This window comes from Rhinoderma darwinii, chromosome 3, assembly GCF_050947455.1.
Source record: "Rhinoderma darwinii isolate aRhiDar2 chromosome 3, aRhiDar2.hap1, whole genome shotgun sequence".
NCBI classification, from domain to species: Eukaryota; Metazoa; Chordata; class Amphibia; order Anura; family Rhinodermatidae; genus Rhinoderma; species Rhinoderma darwinii.
The window spans coordinates 417,446,662-417,465,318 of record NC_134689.1 but is presented as its reverse complement, the minus strand read 5'-3'; the positions used below and the strand labels follow the sequence as shown (position 1 = coordinate 417,465,318).

At 40.7% G+C, this 18,657-nt stretch overlaps 1 protein-coding gene across 1 annotated transcript in view; it reads right to left on the bottom strand.

Annotated features, from left to right (window-relative positions):
- LOC142750581 (extracellular calcium-sensing receptor-like) overlaps positions 1-15,645 on the bottom strand; it is a 29,948-nt gene extending 14,303 nt beyond the window's left edge. The window contains exons 1-5 of the mRNA XM_075859578.1: positions 15,519-15,645; positions 8,994-9,159; positions 5,554-5,845; positions 2,853-3,677; positions 1,867-2,134 (exon numbers count right to left, since the gene is read on the bottom strand). Of these exons, the coding sequence (XP_075715693.1) occupies positions 1,867-2,134; positions 2,853-3,677; positions 5,554-5,845; positions 8,994-9,159; positions 15,519-15,645 (1,678 nt within the window). The remainder of the gene's footprint in view (positions 1-1,866; positions 2,135-2,852; positions 3,678-5,553; positions 5,846-8,993; positions 9,160-15,518) is intronic.
- Between the last annotated feature and the right edge of the window lie 3,012 nt (positions 15,646-18,657).

The window sequence follows — 18,657 nt, the reverse complement described above, 5'->3', positions numbered from 1 at the left end:
ACCGGGCATACGGGGGGGGCGTGTCGGCTAGCGGCATGGGCCCCCTCAAGCCACGGGCCCCGTAGCAGCCGCTATGGCTGCTACCGTTGTAGTTACGCCATTGATGACCCCCCCATTTTCGGCTAGGTGGCGCCGCCTGAGGCTGTCGGCTCACCTCGCCTCATGGCAAGTGTGGCACTGTTTCCTATGTCCTTCCTAACGTCCCAGTTCATCTCCAGATCACTCCTTTCTGCTCATGCATTATCTATTCTAGGAGTTCTTATATCATTTTCCACAACTTCTCAGGATTGGACCGGAATTAGAGCAGCAAAAGAGTAAAGCAAACAGGGAGTAAGTAAGGAGTTAATTTTTGATGGTTCTACCACTTTGAGCTAATGTTGTTGCACAGCTGTACCGAAGGACAACCATAGCGCAAGGACGTTATCAATTCCTTTGAGTAAAAGCTCGGAGCGTAAGAATGTCTACTAATTATAGTTGGGTAGTCCTGAAACTTCTAGAATCTGTGACTTTGCCATGGGTTTTGTGTGGGTAGACTACAAACCGTCAGGTAATAGAAAACATTGGATAGACAAAGAAAGCAGAGCTCACCGGGAACTAACATGTCCAGGACCCCTGCGCTATGCTCATTGAAACTTCTGAGTGTTTTTATTTAAAAAAAAACAGTGGACTCGCCACAGATAACCAAGGTGAATACTCAGCTACTTTTATGTGGTTTTTTTCTGTTAACTTATTTCTTTCTATGTTTTAATTTGTATATTTTTCACTTAAAGGGGTTTTCCCATCAGGGACATTTATGACATATCCACAGGATATGTCATAAATGTCAGATAGATGCATGTCCCACCTCTGGGACCCGCATCTATCACTAGAACGGGGCCCCTTAAGCCCCGTTCTAGCTTCCTGTGTTCCCGCTGACGCTTGTGATTTCGACCATGTAAGTAGAAAACGGCATAGCTCGTAACGTAACTTCCATAGTAGTGAATGGTAGTTACAGAAACAGCGCAGCTTGCGAAGCTACGCTGCCACTACTACCACAACTGCCACTCACTTCTCTGGAATTACGGAAACAGTGTAGGTCAGCGAGCTACACTGTTTTCTTCTTACATGGTCGGAAATCACAGGCATCAGCGGGAACACAGAAAGCTAGAACAGGGTTTTGGGGGCCCTGCTCTAGAAATAGGTCAGGTCCCAGTGGTGGGACCTGCATCTATCTGACATTTATGGCATATCCTCTGGATATGTCATAAATGACCCTGATGTGAAAACGCCATTAAAGGCTATGTAAACCTTTAAAAGCTATTTTTGTGTTTAAATAAAAATGTCTATTATTTTTAGTTTTTGAGATACAGCTGCTTTGTATCCTGTATACAGAGCAGCTGTATCATGAGCTAGGAGCTGAATCCGTCAGGTCTGCGGGACTGACTGGTTCAGTGTCAGTCGGTCCTGCGTGTCTCTGACACAGAGGATCCACCTGTAATCGATCACTTCTAAGTTATGAACTGTCAGAGACACGCAGGACCCGCTGACACTGAACCTGTCAGTGCCGCTGGCCTGACGGATACAGGATTCAGTGTAAGATACAGCTGCTCTGTATACAGGATACAAAGCAGCTGTTTCTCAAAAAGTAAAAACAATTCTGAATAAAAACTAATTATAAAGTTGCACAAAATACCCTGACCTTTATATATATATGTATATCACTTTAATTAAACTCTCTGTATTCAATTAGCGATTGTGTGTGCACCTACTTATATGCACAATCTTTCGATCCATTGTAAAACACTTGGAAAGCCATACTTATCCTTTGCCTTTAATAATGTCAGCCATTGTTAAAATGTGATTCATGTCCAGAAAACCCCAAATCACCCAAGTCATATTCTTCATTATTATTATCTGTATTTTCACCCACCTGTTTACTCCCCAGGTTCCACAAGATCAGACTTGAGTTCATGGTCAGAGCTTGGTGACGGGGAACTGCAATATTATATTCTCCTATCTTAACTTGTGTCATGATCTTATCGGCATTCAGCTGCCAGTTCACAATAGCGTAGACACTCGGATGATCACCATTCTCAAAATATTTTTCGTTGTCCACATTAATGTTAAGACGAACTCTCCGAATATAGTATGTGAGCTATAGTGGGAAAGAAGAAGATTTGATTGGAAAGATTTGATTGGAAAGTATCAATAAAGTTACTATAAATATCAAGTGAGCAGGCCCATACAGTCAGGTCTCTCCCTGACACGGTTATCAATCTGGAAAAAAATAAAAATAAATCATTTGCCAAACAATTCAGACAATTTTCATTCTCCTCTCTGGTAGATCACCTCCATCGGAGGTGATTTAAGGTTAAAACTGCTAACAAGTAAGCTGAAAGAAGACACTAAGAACATCAGAATTTCTCCACAGAACCTACAGGAAGATCTTGGCAATTTTGACGACCAAGAGTCTACCTTTAGATAGAGGTTGGACAAATTAGATCTACATGGAAGGTACCAGGAGGACATTTTTGCTGTCCAGAAAGCAGCAAGACCAAAGTTTATTTATGAATACCTAGGAAACAATATTCTCATGAAAAAGGGACAAAATATTCGTTTTTTTCATCAGAGCAGAAAAGTTGTCACGATATGGCCCGTGGTTAATCAGAGAGCCATGCTGGATTGGGATGAGGTGAGTAAAAATTTGTTCTATAAATTGGTTCCAATTTTTGTGGAATTAGAAGTTGAAACACGAACATTAGTACACAATAATATATATATTTAAAGTACCTTTCAGAAACAAATAGTAGGATATATACTGTATTACTCATGTTCTGATTATTTATATTGAGTCATCGTATATGTGTAATTACCTGCCATGGTTTGAAATTCCAAATGTTCGCACAGGCCCCGTTAGAGAACGGCCCCTCACCTATTTTGCAGCTTTTCAGATCGTCTAAAGCTTTGGATAAGACATGAACCGAATTGAACATAGTATAAGCTGATTTAAGACTGGAGATATAATTGGGATTGTCCTTTATATCTTCTAGCCGTTCTGATCCTGTGCATACCTTTGCTGAGTTCTCCAAAGAAACAGTTTGGTTTTTAATAAGAAATTGGCAATTAAAGGCTTTCTCCCAATACATCCTGGTCCAACTTGTTGTAGATGTAGATGGATGGATCTTGGCCAAGAATTTACTTAATCCTTGCGCAACATAATCATTGCTGGCTAAACCAAGACTACCAGATAAAGTTTGAAAATAATTACTTATGTACATTAAATCCGACCTGGACCAGCCGGCATTGCCAATAAAGATCCTCCCTGTGACATTCTGCTTCACCATCTCATTACAAATGACAATAAATTCAACGTCATTAGCAAATACAACTACAACCTTAGCTGTGGACTCTTTTATGACCTTCACTATATGTGGGGCATTGAAATCTGGTTGACCAAGCCGAATATATTCCATGAAGGCCACACATGCTCCAGCCTTAACTATTTCTTCCCTTATTGGTTGAATTCCCTGAAAGCCATAATCATTGTCAAGAGCCACAAGTCCGATCCAGGTCCAGCCAAAGCTGAGAATCAGCCGAGCCAGTCCTATAGACTGGACCTTATCACTTGAGACTGTCCTGAAGAAGGATGAAAAAACGTTCCTGTTGCTTAAGAGGGAAATGCTTGAAAATGTACTGATCTATAAATTGAAAATAAAAATAATTCTGTAAACGTTTTACTATGTAATATAAGGTAAATTATATAAGGTATAAGAATATGAACATTTTTATATTTGTTCAGATTAAAGCTGCTTTCCACTTTGGACAATCCATTTTTATTAGTAGGGTCCCCAGATGATAGGCTGAACAGTGGTAATCCATGGGGGAACCTGGCAGTGTGTGTTCAATTTCCCTGCAGTGCCACCGCGGGAAAAATTAAGCATTACGTAGCTCCCATTGAAATCAATGGGCTGTCCATGTAACACAAAGATATTCTGGATCCCCCAGAGTGAGAAACTTGATACTCTTTGCCAATTTCCACTTGGGTTAATAAATGAGGGTTCTGATCGGGAGACTGAATCCCTCCCTTAATTCATTTAATTATTTGGAAACAGTTTTTACAAACCACGGATACATGATTTAACATATTAATAGAAAATATCTAGGTACTGCCTTGACAGGTCCTTCCTACTTAGTGATATCACTATAGAACATCAGTTCCCTGCATTCCGGAGCAAAAGGAAATACTAATTGTGGGCTTGAGGTATGCGTCATGGAGAACAAGGAAGAAGATATAAAATCTTTCAAAGGGTTGAGTCACCATAGACATTTATAGTATATCCACAGTATAAGACAAAAATGTATGACGGATGCTGGTCTCAACTCTGCACCTATTTTCCGAATTGGGCTCCACCAACCCCCATCCTGCCTGGTAAAGTGACCAATGGCCGTCACATACGGGTAGAGACCAGGTGTACAACAGGAAGGGATTCCAGAAAAGGCAGAGCACACTGAGGCACGCTGTTTCCATAACTCCCATAGAAGTAATGGTGAGTTACGTAAACAGCTTAGCACAACAAGCTACACTGTTTTTGTAATTTGCGAGCTACGAAAACAGTGTAACTCCTATTTGATTCTATGGGAGATACAGAAACAGCATAGCTCATTAAGTTTGGCTCTTTCCAGATTCCCGTCCTGTTGTACACATGGTCTTTGTCTGGATTCTGCTGCGAGCGGTTGCATCATCAGTTGGGGTGCGGGTCGTGGGGGACCTGTTCGGGAGTTGGGACCCGCATCTATCAGACATTTTTACCGTATCTTGTACATATGTCATAAATTTATTTTGTGACTCAACCTATTCAAGCAATGAATAGGTAAAGTAGGCAAATAGCTCACCTTCTAAGGAATAACAACTATGTCTACAGTGCCACCAGTCAGTAATGCAAGGTGAAACATAGGTAATAGCAGGCACAGGTACACCCGGACCACGCACCGATCAGCTGTCCTGGATGCCCGCGGGCGCCGCCTGCCTGTGCCGGATGCAAATGTCTCCGATCACAGTATAGTGGCTGTGCTGCAGTACTGCAGCTCTGTTCCTATTCAAGTGAATAGGAGCAGAGCTGCAGTACTGCAGCATGGTCGCTATACAGTGTACGGAGCAATCTGCTTCTGACACTGGCCACTGCATAACATCCGATGTCCAGAGGCAGCCGGAACAGCTAATCGGTGGGGGGTCCGGGTGTCGAACTCCCAGCGATCATATACAGATCACCTATCCCGTGAATAGGTCTTCAGTATGAATAACCACCCTGTGCCCGGACAACCACTTTAAATAACAGAAATAGAGCAATTATTATTAATATTATTATTATTATTATAATTTTCCCCCATCCATCTATCTAAGGGAGGCTTGTCTGGAAGAAGACTTGTTTATCTGGACATGTTTCTATAAATATTATATTGTTGAGATTATTTATTGATCAGAAATACAAAACAATTATTGTGCGTTATAGACCATGTTTTATACCTGAAGATCAATTCCTGCCTTCTAAAGCTGGTTCTTAAAAAGTTTCTTACCTGTGGGTATCTGAAGGTCCCCAAAATATGAGCTAAGATGATTGATTTGGACGAAAGTGTGGCACCAATAACAACATTGAACAATGGTCTAGAATTACACTGGTTGTTGGTCATAGCCATATTAGAGTCAGTCAGGAACTGTAAAGCCCCTTGTAATTCATAGTGAGGTATATTACATGTTTCATACATCTGAAATCCTAATGTAATGTTTGACAGAATATTAGGATCTCTGTTGATTTCCTCAACTGCAAACAGGAATGACTGAAGCCGATGATATGATTCCAGGTTGAATCTTCAAAAAACAGAAGGGTGAAGGATTTTTAACATTTTTATAGATTTTTTATTGATTATTAAAATCTAAAGTAAGGCTTTTAACAGATATATTATTTTGGGTTTGCAAAGGTGTTTTGAATCCTTGCAAACCCCTTTAATATTTAAATATATAATATGAATACAATCACTCACAAAATTTAATTTTACAATAAAGTCACTTTACCCACGCTGTCCTTGTGGGTGTCAGAAATGGCATATGAATTCACCTAGGCTTGTGACCCACCAGAGGTTGAATTGAGCTGTTATATGTTTTTGTTGTAACTTTTTAAATAAAGGCTAAATAGTTCTCCTCTTTTTTATTGGATTTAGGTATTTTTTTAAGTAAAAAAAAATGTTTGCCCCCTTACGACTGTTCCGAAATTATTGCAAACTTGTTGCACTTAATGGTTTCAGCTAACAAAATGGAATACTAGATAAAGGAAACCTGAGTAGCCACATAGTACAGTCTGAATTAATAAAGGGGTTGTGTAGTTAAGAAAACCCATTGTGATATACCCTATTAGTAGAGATAAGCAAATTTCCCAAAATCAGTTTCGGATCCGAATCTAAATGGTCCGAATAAATTTGCTGCAATCACAAGTGCCCCGATTGCACTCAAAACTTGTGTTTAAAGGGGGTTTTACACTGGGCGATTATCGGACAGACAAGCGTTCATAGAGCGCCCGTTGCCAATAATTGCCCTGTGTAAAAAGGGCAGCGATCAGCAGATGAACGAGCGAACTCTCGATCATCTGCTGGTTGTATCGTTTTAAAAAAAAGTTAAATATTATCGTTGTCGGCAGCACATCGTGTATAAACAGGGAGACGCGCTGCCGACATGATAATAATGTATGGGGATGAGTGATCAAAGTAACGACCGCTCGTCCCCATCCATCGTTGATCGGTGCTCGCTGCATCGGCCGAGTGTTGGCTGGTGTAAAAGGGCCTTAACTCTCTGATGTCTTCTAGGACTGTATCCAACCACATTTAAACTCTTTAACCTCTTCCCTTCGCAGACATTTTTCGGATTTTAATTTTAGTTTTTTTCCACCCCACATTTTTATTTTATGGCATTCACCTTGCAGTGAAAATGACATGTTAACTTTATTCTTCGGGTCAATACGATTACGGTGATACCAAATTTATATTGTTTGTTTTGTTATTTCTTACTACTTTTAGAAGGAATAAACAAATTATTAAAAATACAATTTGTTCTGTGTCGCCATATTCTGAGATCCATAAAATTTATATTTTTCGTCTATTGAGCAATACAAGGGCTTAATTTTTGCGGTGCAAACTGTAGTTTTATTGCTAAAATTTTGGGGTAAAAAGTACTTTTTGATCACTTTTTATTTTATTTTTTGTGCAATGTAAAAAAAAAAGCAATGACAAAAATATAAAAATACACATAACTAGTATTGCTGTGTCCAAAAAAGTCTGAACTATTGTAATATAATATTATTTAACCTGCATGGTGAACGCCGTAAAAAAACATTTCAACTGCCAGAAAAATCGAATTCACCCCAAAATGGTAATAAAACTCTGAAAAAAACAAGTCCTCACATCACTCAATCAACAGAAAACAAAAAAATAAGTTATGGGTCTCAAAATATGGCGACACAAAACAAATTTTAGATTTAGCAATTTGTTTTTTTCTCGTAAAACATAAAAAAAATATATACATTTGGTATCGTCATAATCATGTTGACCCACAGAATAAACATAAAACTTATTTTTTACAGCACGGTTAACAAGATAAAAACGAAACCCAAAATCTATTGAGGAATCACTGTTTTTTTTCCGCTCCAATGAAATTGTTCCCACTTTTGCAGTACATTATATAGTATAAATGGTGCTGTGAAAAACTAAAACTCATCCATTGAAAAGTAGAGCCCTCATATGGCTTTATCGACAGAAAATTAAAAAAGTTATGTCTTTTGGAAGGTGGTGGGGAAAAAAATAGACAAAACAAAAAATGGCTGTGGCCGGAGAGGTTAAATAGCTAAGTTAAAGTTTCTTGCGATAATGTATTTAATGTGTTAAGTGTAAGTTAAAGATTGCTACATCTATATGAGCTCTCCCAATCTTAAACTCTTATTTTTAGGTTTGTCTAATCTTCTTGGGTCACAATTTTAGCCACAAACATAATTTTTTTATTTATTTTGTTTAATGAAAAATGATGTGACAGAAAATTGTGCGGAGGTGCCCGTGTGTATAAAGAACTGATTTACATATTGACAATGTGCCAGGTGTCTACTTCCAGAACATATAGGGGTATGTGAGGTCAATTTTAATTTTTCATTTCAGGATTCTGCTTTTGTGTATGTCAAAAAAGTGAAAATTGTCCTGGCTACCAGAGGGGCAAAATGTCCAGAAAATGCCCTGGCAGTGAAAGAGTTAAAAGGGGTTTGCCTTGATGAAACACCCGTTTAAGTGTAAATAAGTGTTTCATTTTTCCTCATGACTGTATTACTTAAATTATTTTATTACTTAATTTTACCCTAAATTGTTTAAAGATCTGAATTCATTGTTTGACAAATATACAAAATAGGGGTATCTAAAATTGGGGCAAATATTTTTTATTCGCCTGTAGATACCAAAACCTATATAAGAGAAGAGTGTTGTTTAAAGCTCACCATGAATTTGGGTTAAACCCTGCAGAAGATACGCCTACTGATAATAACTCAAATACAATGTTCCTGCAAATATTAGTGAAAAAAAAATTGCTAAACGTCTCCAAAAATTTCAACAGCACTAACAGTGTGAGAATATTGGTGATGTGGCGGTAAGAAGTAGACAATTCCGAGCAACTTGTAGAACATCTGATTAATACAATAATTGTGCCTCAGTGGAGAACGTCTATAGAGCCCACCATTGCCATTCGGAGGACCCACTTATACTGGTACAGCACTTGAACCATTTGACTGTAGTTTGGCTTTGACATGGCTTCTGGAGATGCCTCATGAACCAATGATTAACCTGGGTTTGAATCCATGACCTCAGTTCTCCAAAAAAAATAAAGAAATGTGAAATCCTGATCGGCTATTCTATAGTATACATTGCAAGAATAAGGAAGGTCATTACTTTAGGATATATGTATATAATATCAACACATAAGATGTACTTACAATCTGCAGGAGGTCCTGGCTGGTCGGACATTGAATGTGAATTTTTGGTAGATCTTGTCGGTGATAATCGGTAGTACTATTCCTATCATGATATCCCCAAGTTGTCTTATGCCCTCCAGGTCTGACGTTGGTGGTAGTCTGCACATCTGACCCATGGAGCAGATCACTGACATGAGGTGTAACAGAAAGAGCTTCATAAATACTATATACAAATGAATCATATTACTGTAGTTGACCATTAACCTATTTGTGAAGAGAAAAAAATACATTAAAAACTAAATCATATAATATTTATATATTATATTATATAATTTTATATAATTTTATAGTATATTATTCAGTGTTAGTTAATATTTCCTAAGTGTATTCACTATATTTAGAGGAACTGACAATAAACAATTAGGTCACAACCAGAATTTAGTTACAGAAACTTAATTCAAATACATTTTAAATGAAAAAACAACTATTTTAAATTATTTTATTTATTTTATTTGAACTAAAATTGTAATGTCCGACAATTAATGTGTTTTTTATTATTTTTTTTAATTCTATATATTAAGTGAATTAGAGTTTAAAACAAAATTTGAAAAACAAAATATGAAACTTTTTTTTTAATACAAGGCATCTAAACATTTATTTTTAAATTCCAGACATGAATTATTTCTGTATTTATATATATTTTATATATTTTCATATTGTTCTATTTTTCAGAATTGTTATTTTTGTATTTTTTACTAAATTTGTAAATTATTTCTGTATTTATTTTTATAAATACGTTGTTAATTTTTTTTGTAAGCTTATAGTAATATGAAGTTTTCAATAAAAGCTATAATTGTTTTGTTCTTATGTATCGCAATCATATAAAAATAGGAATATTGATGGTATTTATTAATTTATTTTGTATTTTTTTTGCTTAATTTGATTATGATTTTTTTTCTGCAATAAACGATATATTTTTTGTTCGTATGTATCACAATTATATTAAAAAAATTGGAATATAAATGTATTTACATATTTATTTATTTGACCTAATTTTTCCGTATGCTTAGTCATATGAATTTTTTTTTTTTTAAGTATAATTTTTCAGTTTTTGTTTTAGAATTTATTTATTACCATGATTATTAATAAATATTATAATAATAAACATATATACAGTACTGTGCAAAAGCTTTAGGCAGTTGTGAAAAAATGCTAAAAAGTAAGAATTGAAAAGTGTTAGGTTTATTTTTGTATCAATTAACAAAATACAAAGTGAATGAACAAATGAGAAATCTAAATCAAATCAAATATTTGGTGTGACCACACTTTGCGGTCAAAACAGCATCAATTCTTCTAGGTACACTTCACAAAGTCATGTATTTTGTAGGATTATAGTCAGGTGTATGACTAACCAATTATACCAAGCAGGTGATAATGATCATTACTCTCATATGTAGGTCGAAATAGAAGTCATTAACGGTAACATTACCAGATGTGTAGGAGGCTTAAAACTGGATGAGGAGCAGCTAAACTCTGCTACAAAGGTCAGGTTGTAGAAGACAGTTTCATGTCACAGGTCCACCATGGTAAGACTGAGCACAGCAACAAGAAACAAGCTAGATATACTGTATCAGCAAGGTTTTTCCCAGGCAAAGCATTCAAAGCAGACTGGGGTTGCAAGATGTGCTGTTTGGGTTCTTTTGAAGAAGCACAAAGAAATGCAATGTTGAGGATCACAAATGCAGTGGTCGGCCAAGAAAACTTAGTACAGTAGACACATGATGCTTACTTTCCTTAGAAATCGGAAAATGTCCAGCAGTGCCATAAGCTCAGAACTGGCCGAGACAGTTGGACTCAGATACACCCTGTCTGACCAGTAGTGATCTTCATGGGAGAATTGCAGCCAAAAAGCCATACATTCGCTGTGGAAACAAGGCCAAACGACTCAACTATGCACAAAAACATAGGAACTGGGGTGCAGAAAAATGGCAGCAGGTGCTCTGGACTGATGAGTCAAAATTTGAAATATTTGGCAGTAACTGAAGGCAGTTGGTTCGCCGAAGGTCTGGAGAGCGGTACAATAATGAGTGTCTGCAGGCAACAGTGGAGCATGGTTGGGGCTGAATTTTAGCAAATGGAGTGGGAATTTGGTCAGGATTAATGGTGTCCTCAATGCTGAGAAATACAGGCAGATAATTATCCATCATGCAATACCAACAGGGAGGTTTTCATTAAGAACTATCTTTAGCATATAGAAGAACAAGGAGTCTTAGAAGTGATGATATGGCCCCCACAGAGCCCTGATCTCAACATCATCGAGTCTATCTGCGATTACATGAAGAGGCAGAAAGATTTGAGGAAGCCAACATCCACAAATAATTTGGAACAACCTCCCTGCCGAGTTCCTTCAAAATCTGTGTGCAAGTGTACCTAGAAGAATTTATGCTGTTTTGAAGGCAAAGGGTGGTCACACTAAATATTGATTTGATTTATATTTCTCTTCTGTTCATTCACTTTGCATTTTCTCATTTGATATGAAAAAATTCTATTAACACTTCTATATATGAAAGCATTTTTACTTTGCAGCATTTTCCACGACTGCCTAAAACTTTTGCACAGAACTGTATATATTAACTATGAAAACATAATTAAAGTATGTTAAATATTTGTTCAATATTTTCATATTTTTAAGAATGGACGTCTTAGGGCATGAGATAATCTGCAAATCTTTGAATCCTTTGCTATTTTCGGATGAAAGTGTATGACAGGTGAGTTGTGACTATACAATGACATATATGATGATAGTAATACATAGCATGTACTATATGTAAGTGAATGTGTGATGACTTTCTAAGGGTATATGACTTCTACTTACAAATCTAAGACATCCCACGGTCCTCCAGTCTGCACCTGCATGTACATATCCAATGTTTTATAGATAGAGGTGTCTTATATACTGTAAAACATGCATTCAAGATTAACCCCATAAAGGCACAGTAGGAGTAATTTATTGTAATAATAGTATAATTATAATAGTCACTGAGACTTGAGTTTTTCAAAATAATATTTTTCACTTTACATCTTTGACATGATAAGTATTTCCTGGGAAGATAATTACGTGATAACTAAGCAGATATGACCTCCCTGCTGTATAAGTTTCTGTCTGTTCTCTACAGGCTGTAAGGTCATAAAATGACTGAAATTTATTTAAGATTATAATAAAAACAAGTGTGAGAAAACATAGGCTTAAAGGGGTATTCCGGTTACAACAAGTTACCCCCTATCCGTAGGATAAGGTGTAACTTGCTGATTGGTGGGTGTCTGACAGCTGGGACCACCACCGTTTATGAGAACGGGGATCCCAAACCCCTCGTTTGAATAAAGCGACAGGTCGCTCATGCGCACTATCGCTCCATTTATTCTCTATGGAGTGCCGGAGATAGTCGAGTGCATCGTTCGGCTTTTTCCGGCGCTACCATAAAGAATGAATTGTAAACGGCGGTGGTCCCAGTGGTCGGACACCCACTGATCAGAAAGTTACCCCTACCGTATGGATAGGGAGTAACTTGTTGAAACCGGAATACCCCTTTCAAGAGATTGTCTCAAGAAGACAACCCCTGTCCATAAAGGCATACAGCTGTCATAGAAGATGGTCCCTCATTTGGAACCCCCCTCTATGAGCCTAAACGGAGGTTTGCTTTGGTGGACTCAAGCCGACCATGGACTACATGGATGGACATTCATTTGAATGGTCACTGTCACGATCTAGGGGTATGTGGACCTACTAGGCCGCTCCACCATAGCATAGTGGAAGCTGGCCAAATCACAGTCTATACAAAGTCTATGCAAAGTCCTCAGTACAAGGCTACCTGTAAGGGTCCAGACAGTAGCAGAGGCTTTGGCACGGATGGAGATTGACGTAGCAGGTGGCGCAAGACATGGCGGATTACGCTAGATGTGGCAGATGACGCCAGACATGGTGGATGATGCCAGACGTGGCAGATGACACCAGACGACTCCAACTAAAGGCTTAGGCACAGGAAACAATACAGCAACAGGATACAGGAAGCAGGATATGGGAACACTGGGAGCAGGATACAACTAAGGAACCGTTTGCAATACTAACATGGGTAGACAACAACAACCCTCAGGCAAGGAGTGGAAGGGCAGAGCCTTTTTATAGTCCAGGTGGAAATGGAGATTGGTCAGGGAAGATTAACATGTGCGCATGCTGGCCCTTTAAGGCCGGGACCAAGCGCACGCACCCTAAAGTTCAGAACAGAGCAGGACCACCGCATGTGCTGGCGTCTCCTAGAAGGGAGACGCTGGTAGTATACCAAATGTCTGTGGCCGCAGCCGTCGCAAGGTGAGGAACGGCGGTGGTCCACGACCGCGGGCGGGGCACTACCTTACGCCCCCTCTTCTTGGTTCCAGAGCATAAGTGGAATTTCTTTATGAGGATAGGGGCATTAATGTTCTCTTCTGGCTCCCAGGACCTCTCCTAAGGACCAAACCCTTTCCAGTCAACTAGATAGAAAGTTCTTCCTCCTACTCTCTTGAAGTCCAGAATCTCCTTCACCTTGAAAACCTCAGAAGTTCCACTGGGAGCCACTGCAGAACTAGGAGATTTACCATAGTGGTTCAGAACCACAGGCTTGAGGAGGGACACATGGAATGAGTTGGGGATTCTGAGAGCAGGAGGTAGCTGAAGTTTATAGGACACAGGGTTTATACATTGCAAGACTTTGAAAGGGCCGAGGAACCTGTGACCGAATTTGTGCGAAGGCATCTTGAGACAAATCTTTCTAGAGGACAGCAGACCTTAGCTCTGGGAGAGAATTGAGGAGGAGCCTTTCTCTTATCTGCATGCCTTTTCATGCGGTCCACTGCCTGAAGGATCGCAAACTTGGTTTGCTGCCAGATAGGAATGAAAGTCCCAAATTAGGAATTTGCTGCTGGTACTTGAGTCATGGCTGGCACAGGAAGAGGAACTCGCCAATGCTGGTTGTACACAATGTAGACAGGAAATGAGGCATTAGACTCACTTGTGTGATTGTTGTCAGAGAATTCCGCCCAAGGCAGGAGTTGTTCCCAACTGTCATGTCGGCCGCAAACTAAATGACGAAGGTAATTCTCTAATATTTGATTGGTCCTCTCCACTTGACCATTGAACTGTGGGTGATAGGCAGAAGAGAAGTCCAGCTTTACGTCTAGCAGGTTGCACAGGACTCTCCAGAAGTTGGACGTAAACTGTACACTCCGATCCGAGACAATATGCAGAGGAAGTCCATGCAGACGGAAGATGTACAGAATAAACTGATTTGCCAGGTAAGGAGCAGACGAAAGGCCAGTCAATGGAATAAAATGTGCCATTTTAGAGAAACGATCCACCACCACCCAGACTGTAGTACATCTAGCTGAGGGGGGAAAGTCTGTAATAAAGTAGCGATATGTTGCCAAGTGCCTTTAGGGACAGGCAGGAGTAGGAGCAGACCATCAGGTTTGGAGCGGGTAGACTTGTTCGAGGCACAGTTCGTACATGAGGAGACATATTCTGCAACATCTCTAGACAGAGTGGACCACCAGTAGTGAGGAGCTATCAAGTCCTGGGTCTTACGGACACCAAAGTGCCCAGCCAGTTTGGAGTTGTGTCCCCAGTGGATAATTCTCTTCCTGTCTGCAAGACAAACAAAAGTTTTTCCAGGAGGAATGTCTCTAATTTGCAGAGGGTTAGCGACAATAATCCTAGAAGGATCTATGATATATTGAGGAGTTTCCTCAGAGTCATTGGTTTCAAACGAGCAAGACAGAGCATCAGCCTTCTTGTGATCTGTGTAGATGATAATTGGGCGAATAGCAGTTTCCAGCAAGTGTCTCCACTCCTCTAAGTCCAACTTGACGGCCAGCAACTCCCGATCCCCGATGGAATAGTTACGCTCTGCAGGAGAGAAGCCACAGGCCACTATCTTGCCTTTAGAGTTTCTTTGACATAGTAATGCTCCAGCAACAGCGGAAGACGCATCCACCTCCAGAAAGAACTGCCGAGATCCATCAGGGTGATGGAGAACTTCGGCTGAATTGAAAGCACTCATGAGGTTGGTATATGCCTTTACCCCCTTCTGGGTGAGAGCAGAGATTGGAGCAGTCAGAGATGAGAAGTTTGGGATAAATTCCCGGTAGAAGTTTGCGAATCCCAAAAATCGTTATTTAGACCGAAGACCTTATGGGCGTGACCACTCTAAGACGGACTTCACCTTTTCTGGATCCATCTTGAGTTCGCAGTCAGAGACAATGTAGCCCAGGAAGGGCAGAGAGTATCTCTTGAACACACACTTTTCGAGTTTAGCATATAAGCGATTCCCCCTTAAACGCATCACAGCTTAGGTGTTGAATGTCATTTTCCACTCGTCAGCGTTGCGGAGACGGATCAAGTTATAACCCCTCGTAGATCCAGCTTTGTGAACACTTTGGCCCCACAAATCCTATCGAATAGTTCTGAGATGAGCGGCAAGGGGTATATATTTTTTACTGTGATTTGGTTCAAACCTCGGTAGTCAATACATGGACGAAGAGGTCCATCTTTCTTCTTCATGAAGAATAATCTGGCTCCATCTGGGGAGGAGGACTTCTGGATGAACCCTCTCTCAAGGTTCTCTTTTACATATGCAGACATGGCCAAGGTCTCCGGCAGAGAGAGAGGAAAGACTCGTCCAGAGGGGGTGAGACGTCAGGAAGCAATTCAACAGGGCAATCATGGATGTGATGGGGAGGAAGATTCTTAGCTCCCTTCTTGCTAAAGACGTCCGCAAAATTGGCATAATAAGAGGGCAGAGCGGAGAGTGACTCAGGCAGTGGAGGCAAAACAGGACGAACCTGTGGCAGACAGCGATGAAGGCACTTGAATCCCCATTGCAGGACTTCTCTGGAACTCCTGTCGAGAACCGGAGCATGTAGACGAAGCCAAGGCAGGCCCAGCAGAATAGGGTTTATAGCTTTAGGCAAGACGAGAAAGTCAATCTGTTCCGAGTGAAGAACCTCGACTTGTAGTGTCAGTGTCTCAGTGACGGACACAATTGGATTGAGCAATGGTAGACCATTCACAGAGGCAACAGTCAGGGGTCTCTCCAGAGGAACCATGGGTAACAACAGGTGATCCACTAGATCCTGCTGGACAAAACTTGCAGATAGTCAGAGGAGGTGTGCGATCGTTCTCCAGAGAAAATAGCTACAGGAATAGATAATTTGGGAGTGGGAGATGATTTGGAATTTGGCGTCGTTCCACCTATAGTTGTCTCTCCAACCAACCCTAGGTGCTGGAGTTTCCCGAATTTTGTGGACATTGACGCACAAAATGGCCTTTGAGACCACAATACAGACACAAACCTGAAGAGCTTTTGCGCTGTCTCTCCTGCTCGGACAATTTTATTCTGTCTACCCGCATTGGCTCTTCAGATAGAGCAACAGGAGAAGGTAAAAGGGGTCTCTGGAACAAGGGTGCCAGCCTGTGGAAACATCTCCCGCGCTGAACCTCCTGAGCACATTCCTGGGTCCTCATGTCGACCCAGGTTGGCAAAAGAATAAGAGCATCCAGGGTGGAAGGAAGATCGCGGGCTGGTAGTTCGTCTTTTATGTGCGTAGACAGTCCCTGCCAAAAGGTCGCCACCAAAGCCTAATTTTTCCATGCCAACTCCGCCACCAGTGTACGGAAGGAGATGGCATACTCTCCTACCGTCTATTCCCCTTGCTTGAGCATTAGCAGAGTGGCATCTGCAGAGGATGTTCGAGCCGGCTCCTCGAACACAGTATGAAAAGTCTCTAAGAATAATGCTAGATCTGAGATTTCCGGGCCCTCCCGTTCCACGATGGTGTTCACCCATGCCAGGGCCTTGCCAGCAAGAAGATAAATGATGAATGCTACCTTGGCCTCATTAGAGATCAGCACGCAGTCTAAAATGGATGGTACATCGGTTAATGAAACCTCTACAGGCTCTAGGATCACCATCATAGTGAGGTGGTAGAGGTAGCAAAACTGTGGATCCGGAACAGCAGGAGGGGTAACAGGCAGTGGAACGGCAGCAACATTCAGAGGAGGGGTAGGAGGATGACTCAGACGGGTGATGATAAAATTTACTGCCACGAGGATTTGATCCTGGCGTGCACGCTGGTCATGCATATTCGTTTGCATCACCTGAAATTCCGTCTTAGGTTGGCTAGTGGGTTCCATGGCCTGAGCATACTGTCACGATCTAGGGGTATGTGGACCCACTTGGCTGCTCCGCCGTAGCAGAGAGGCAGCTGGCCAAATCACAGTTTATACAAAGTCTATCCAAAGTCCTTAGCACAAGGGTACCTGTAAGAGTCCAGACAGTAGCAGAGGCTTTGGCAATACAGCAATAGGATAGAGGATACAGAAAGAAGGATATGGGATCACTGTGAGCAGGATACAACTAATGTACCGTTTGCAGTACTAACATGGGAAGACAACAGCAATGCTCAGGCAAGGAGTGGAAGGGCAGAACCCTTTTTATAGTCCAGGGTGATCTGGAGATTGGTCAGGGAAGATTAACATGTGCCAATGCTGGCCTTTTAAGGCCAGGACCGAGCGCACGTGCACCCTAGAGTTCAGAGCAGAGCAGGACAGTCGCGTGTGCTGGCGTGTCCTAGGAGGGAGATACTGGCAGGATACCAGAGGTCTGTGGTCACGGCCATCGTGAGGTGAGGAACGGCGATGGTCCGCGACCGCGGCAGTCACCATGTAATATTACATTTTCTGGGCTGGCCACAAAATCAGCAGATTGCCAGGTTGGTCAATATCTACTGGTGCATTTTTTATGCTTGTCTAAAAACTCTAAGCTGGTGGAGACCTGTCCACAGAGACACAAGTCTGTAGGATCAGCAATTAAATAATTGTTTGGTCTCAAGGTTGTCTTAAAAAAGCATGGGAAGCCTGTTAGAAATAGACAAAAAGTTTGCAATCTTCTCTGTCCCTTGTCACCAGTTTTTCTTGCTCTTATTCGGTCCGTTAGTTGATGCTATGTCCATGCAATGGCACATCTTCCAAAAGCTGTAGTCATAGGTGCCATTTTCTACATGGCTTCATGACATGATGCCACATGGATTAAGCATCATAGAGGCCAAGGGAATGCATGGAAATGAGTGACAGAGACCAGTGGAGAGGGTCAGAGAAAGACTTTAAAAGGTAAGTGAGTTTCCATGATTTATATCTATTCACACCAGCAGTTTGAAGCCAGACCACATTTAGGATGTTTTAGAATGGTTGAAGAGATGTGTATATCATAAGAAGGAAATTTTTGCCAGACTGGCCCACCAGAGCAGATAATTCTGGAGGCTCATTTACCATATCAGGGTTTTTTTTATTGCTTCTTTTTTTTTAATGGCGGTCACCGCATGGGTTAATTCGTTTATTAGATTACTATGGTCACAGGTGTACCTTAAATGTATACCTTGGGGAGCTTTTCTAGACCTGGAAGAGCATCAGGTACAGATGTAACCATCTTTATCTTGACTTTTAACGCAGTAAATACACAATGGCAAGATCCTATATCTAGACTTTTTCAATGACTTTTCAATGGCTTTTGTTGCGTGATATCACGAAGCAGCAAGTTATATGAGTCAAGATAAAGATTGCTACATCCATAGCTCTCGGGCCAGTTGATTCTGGCCG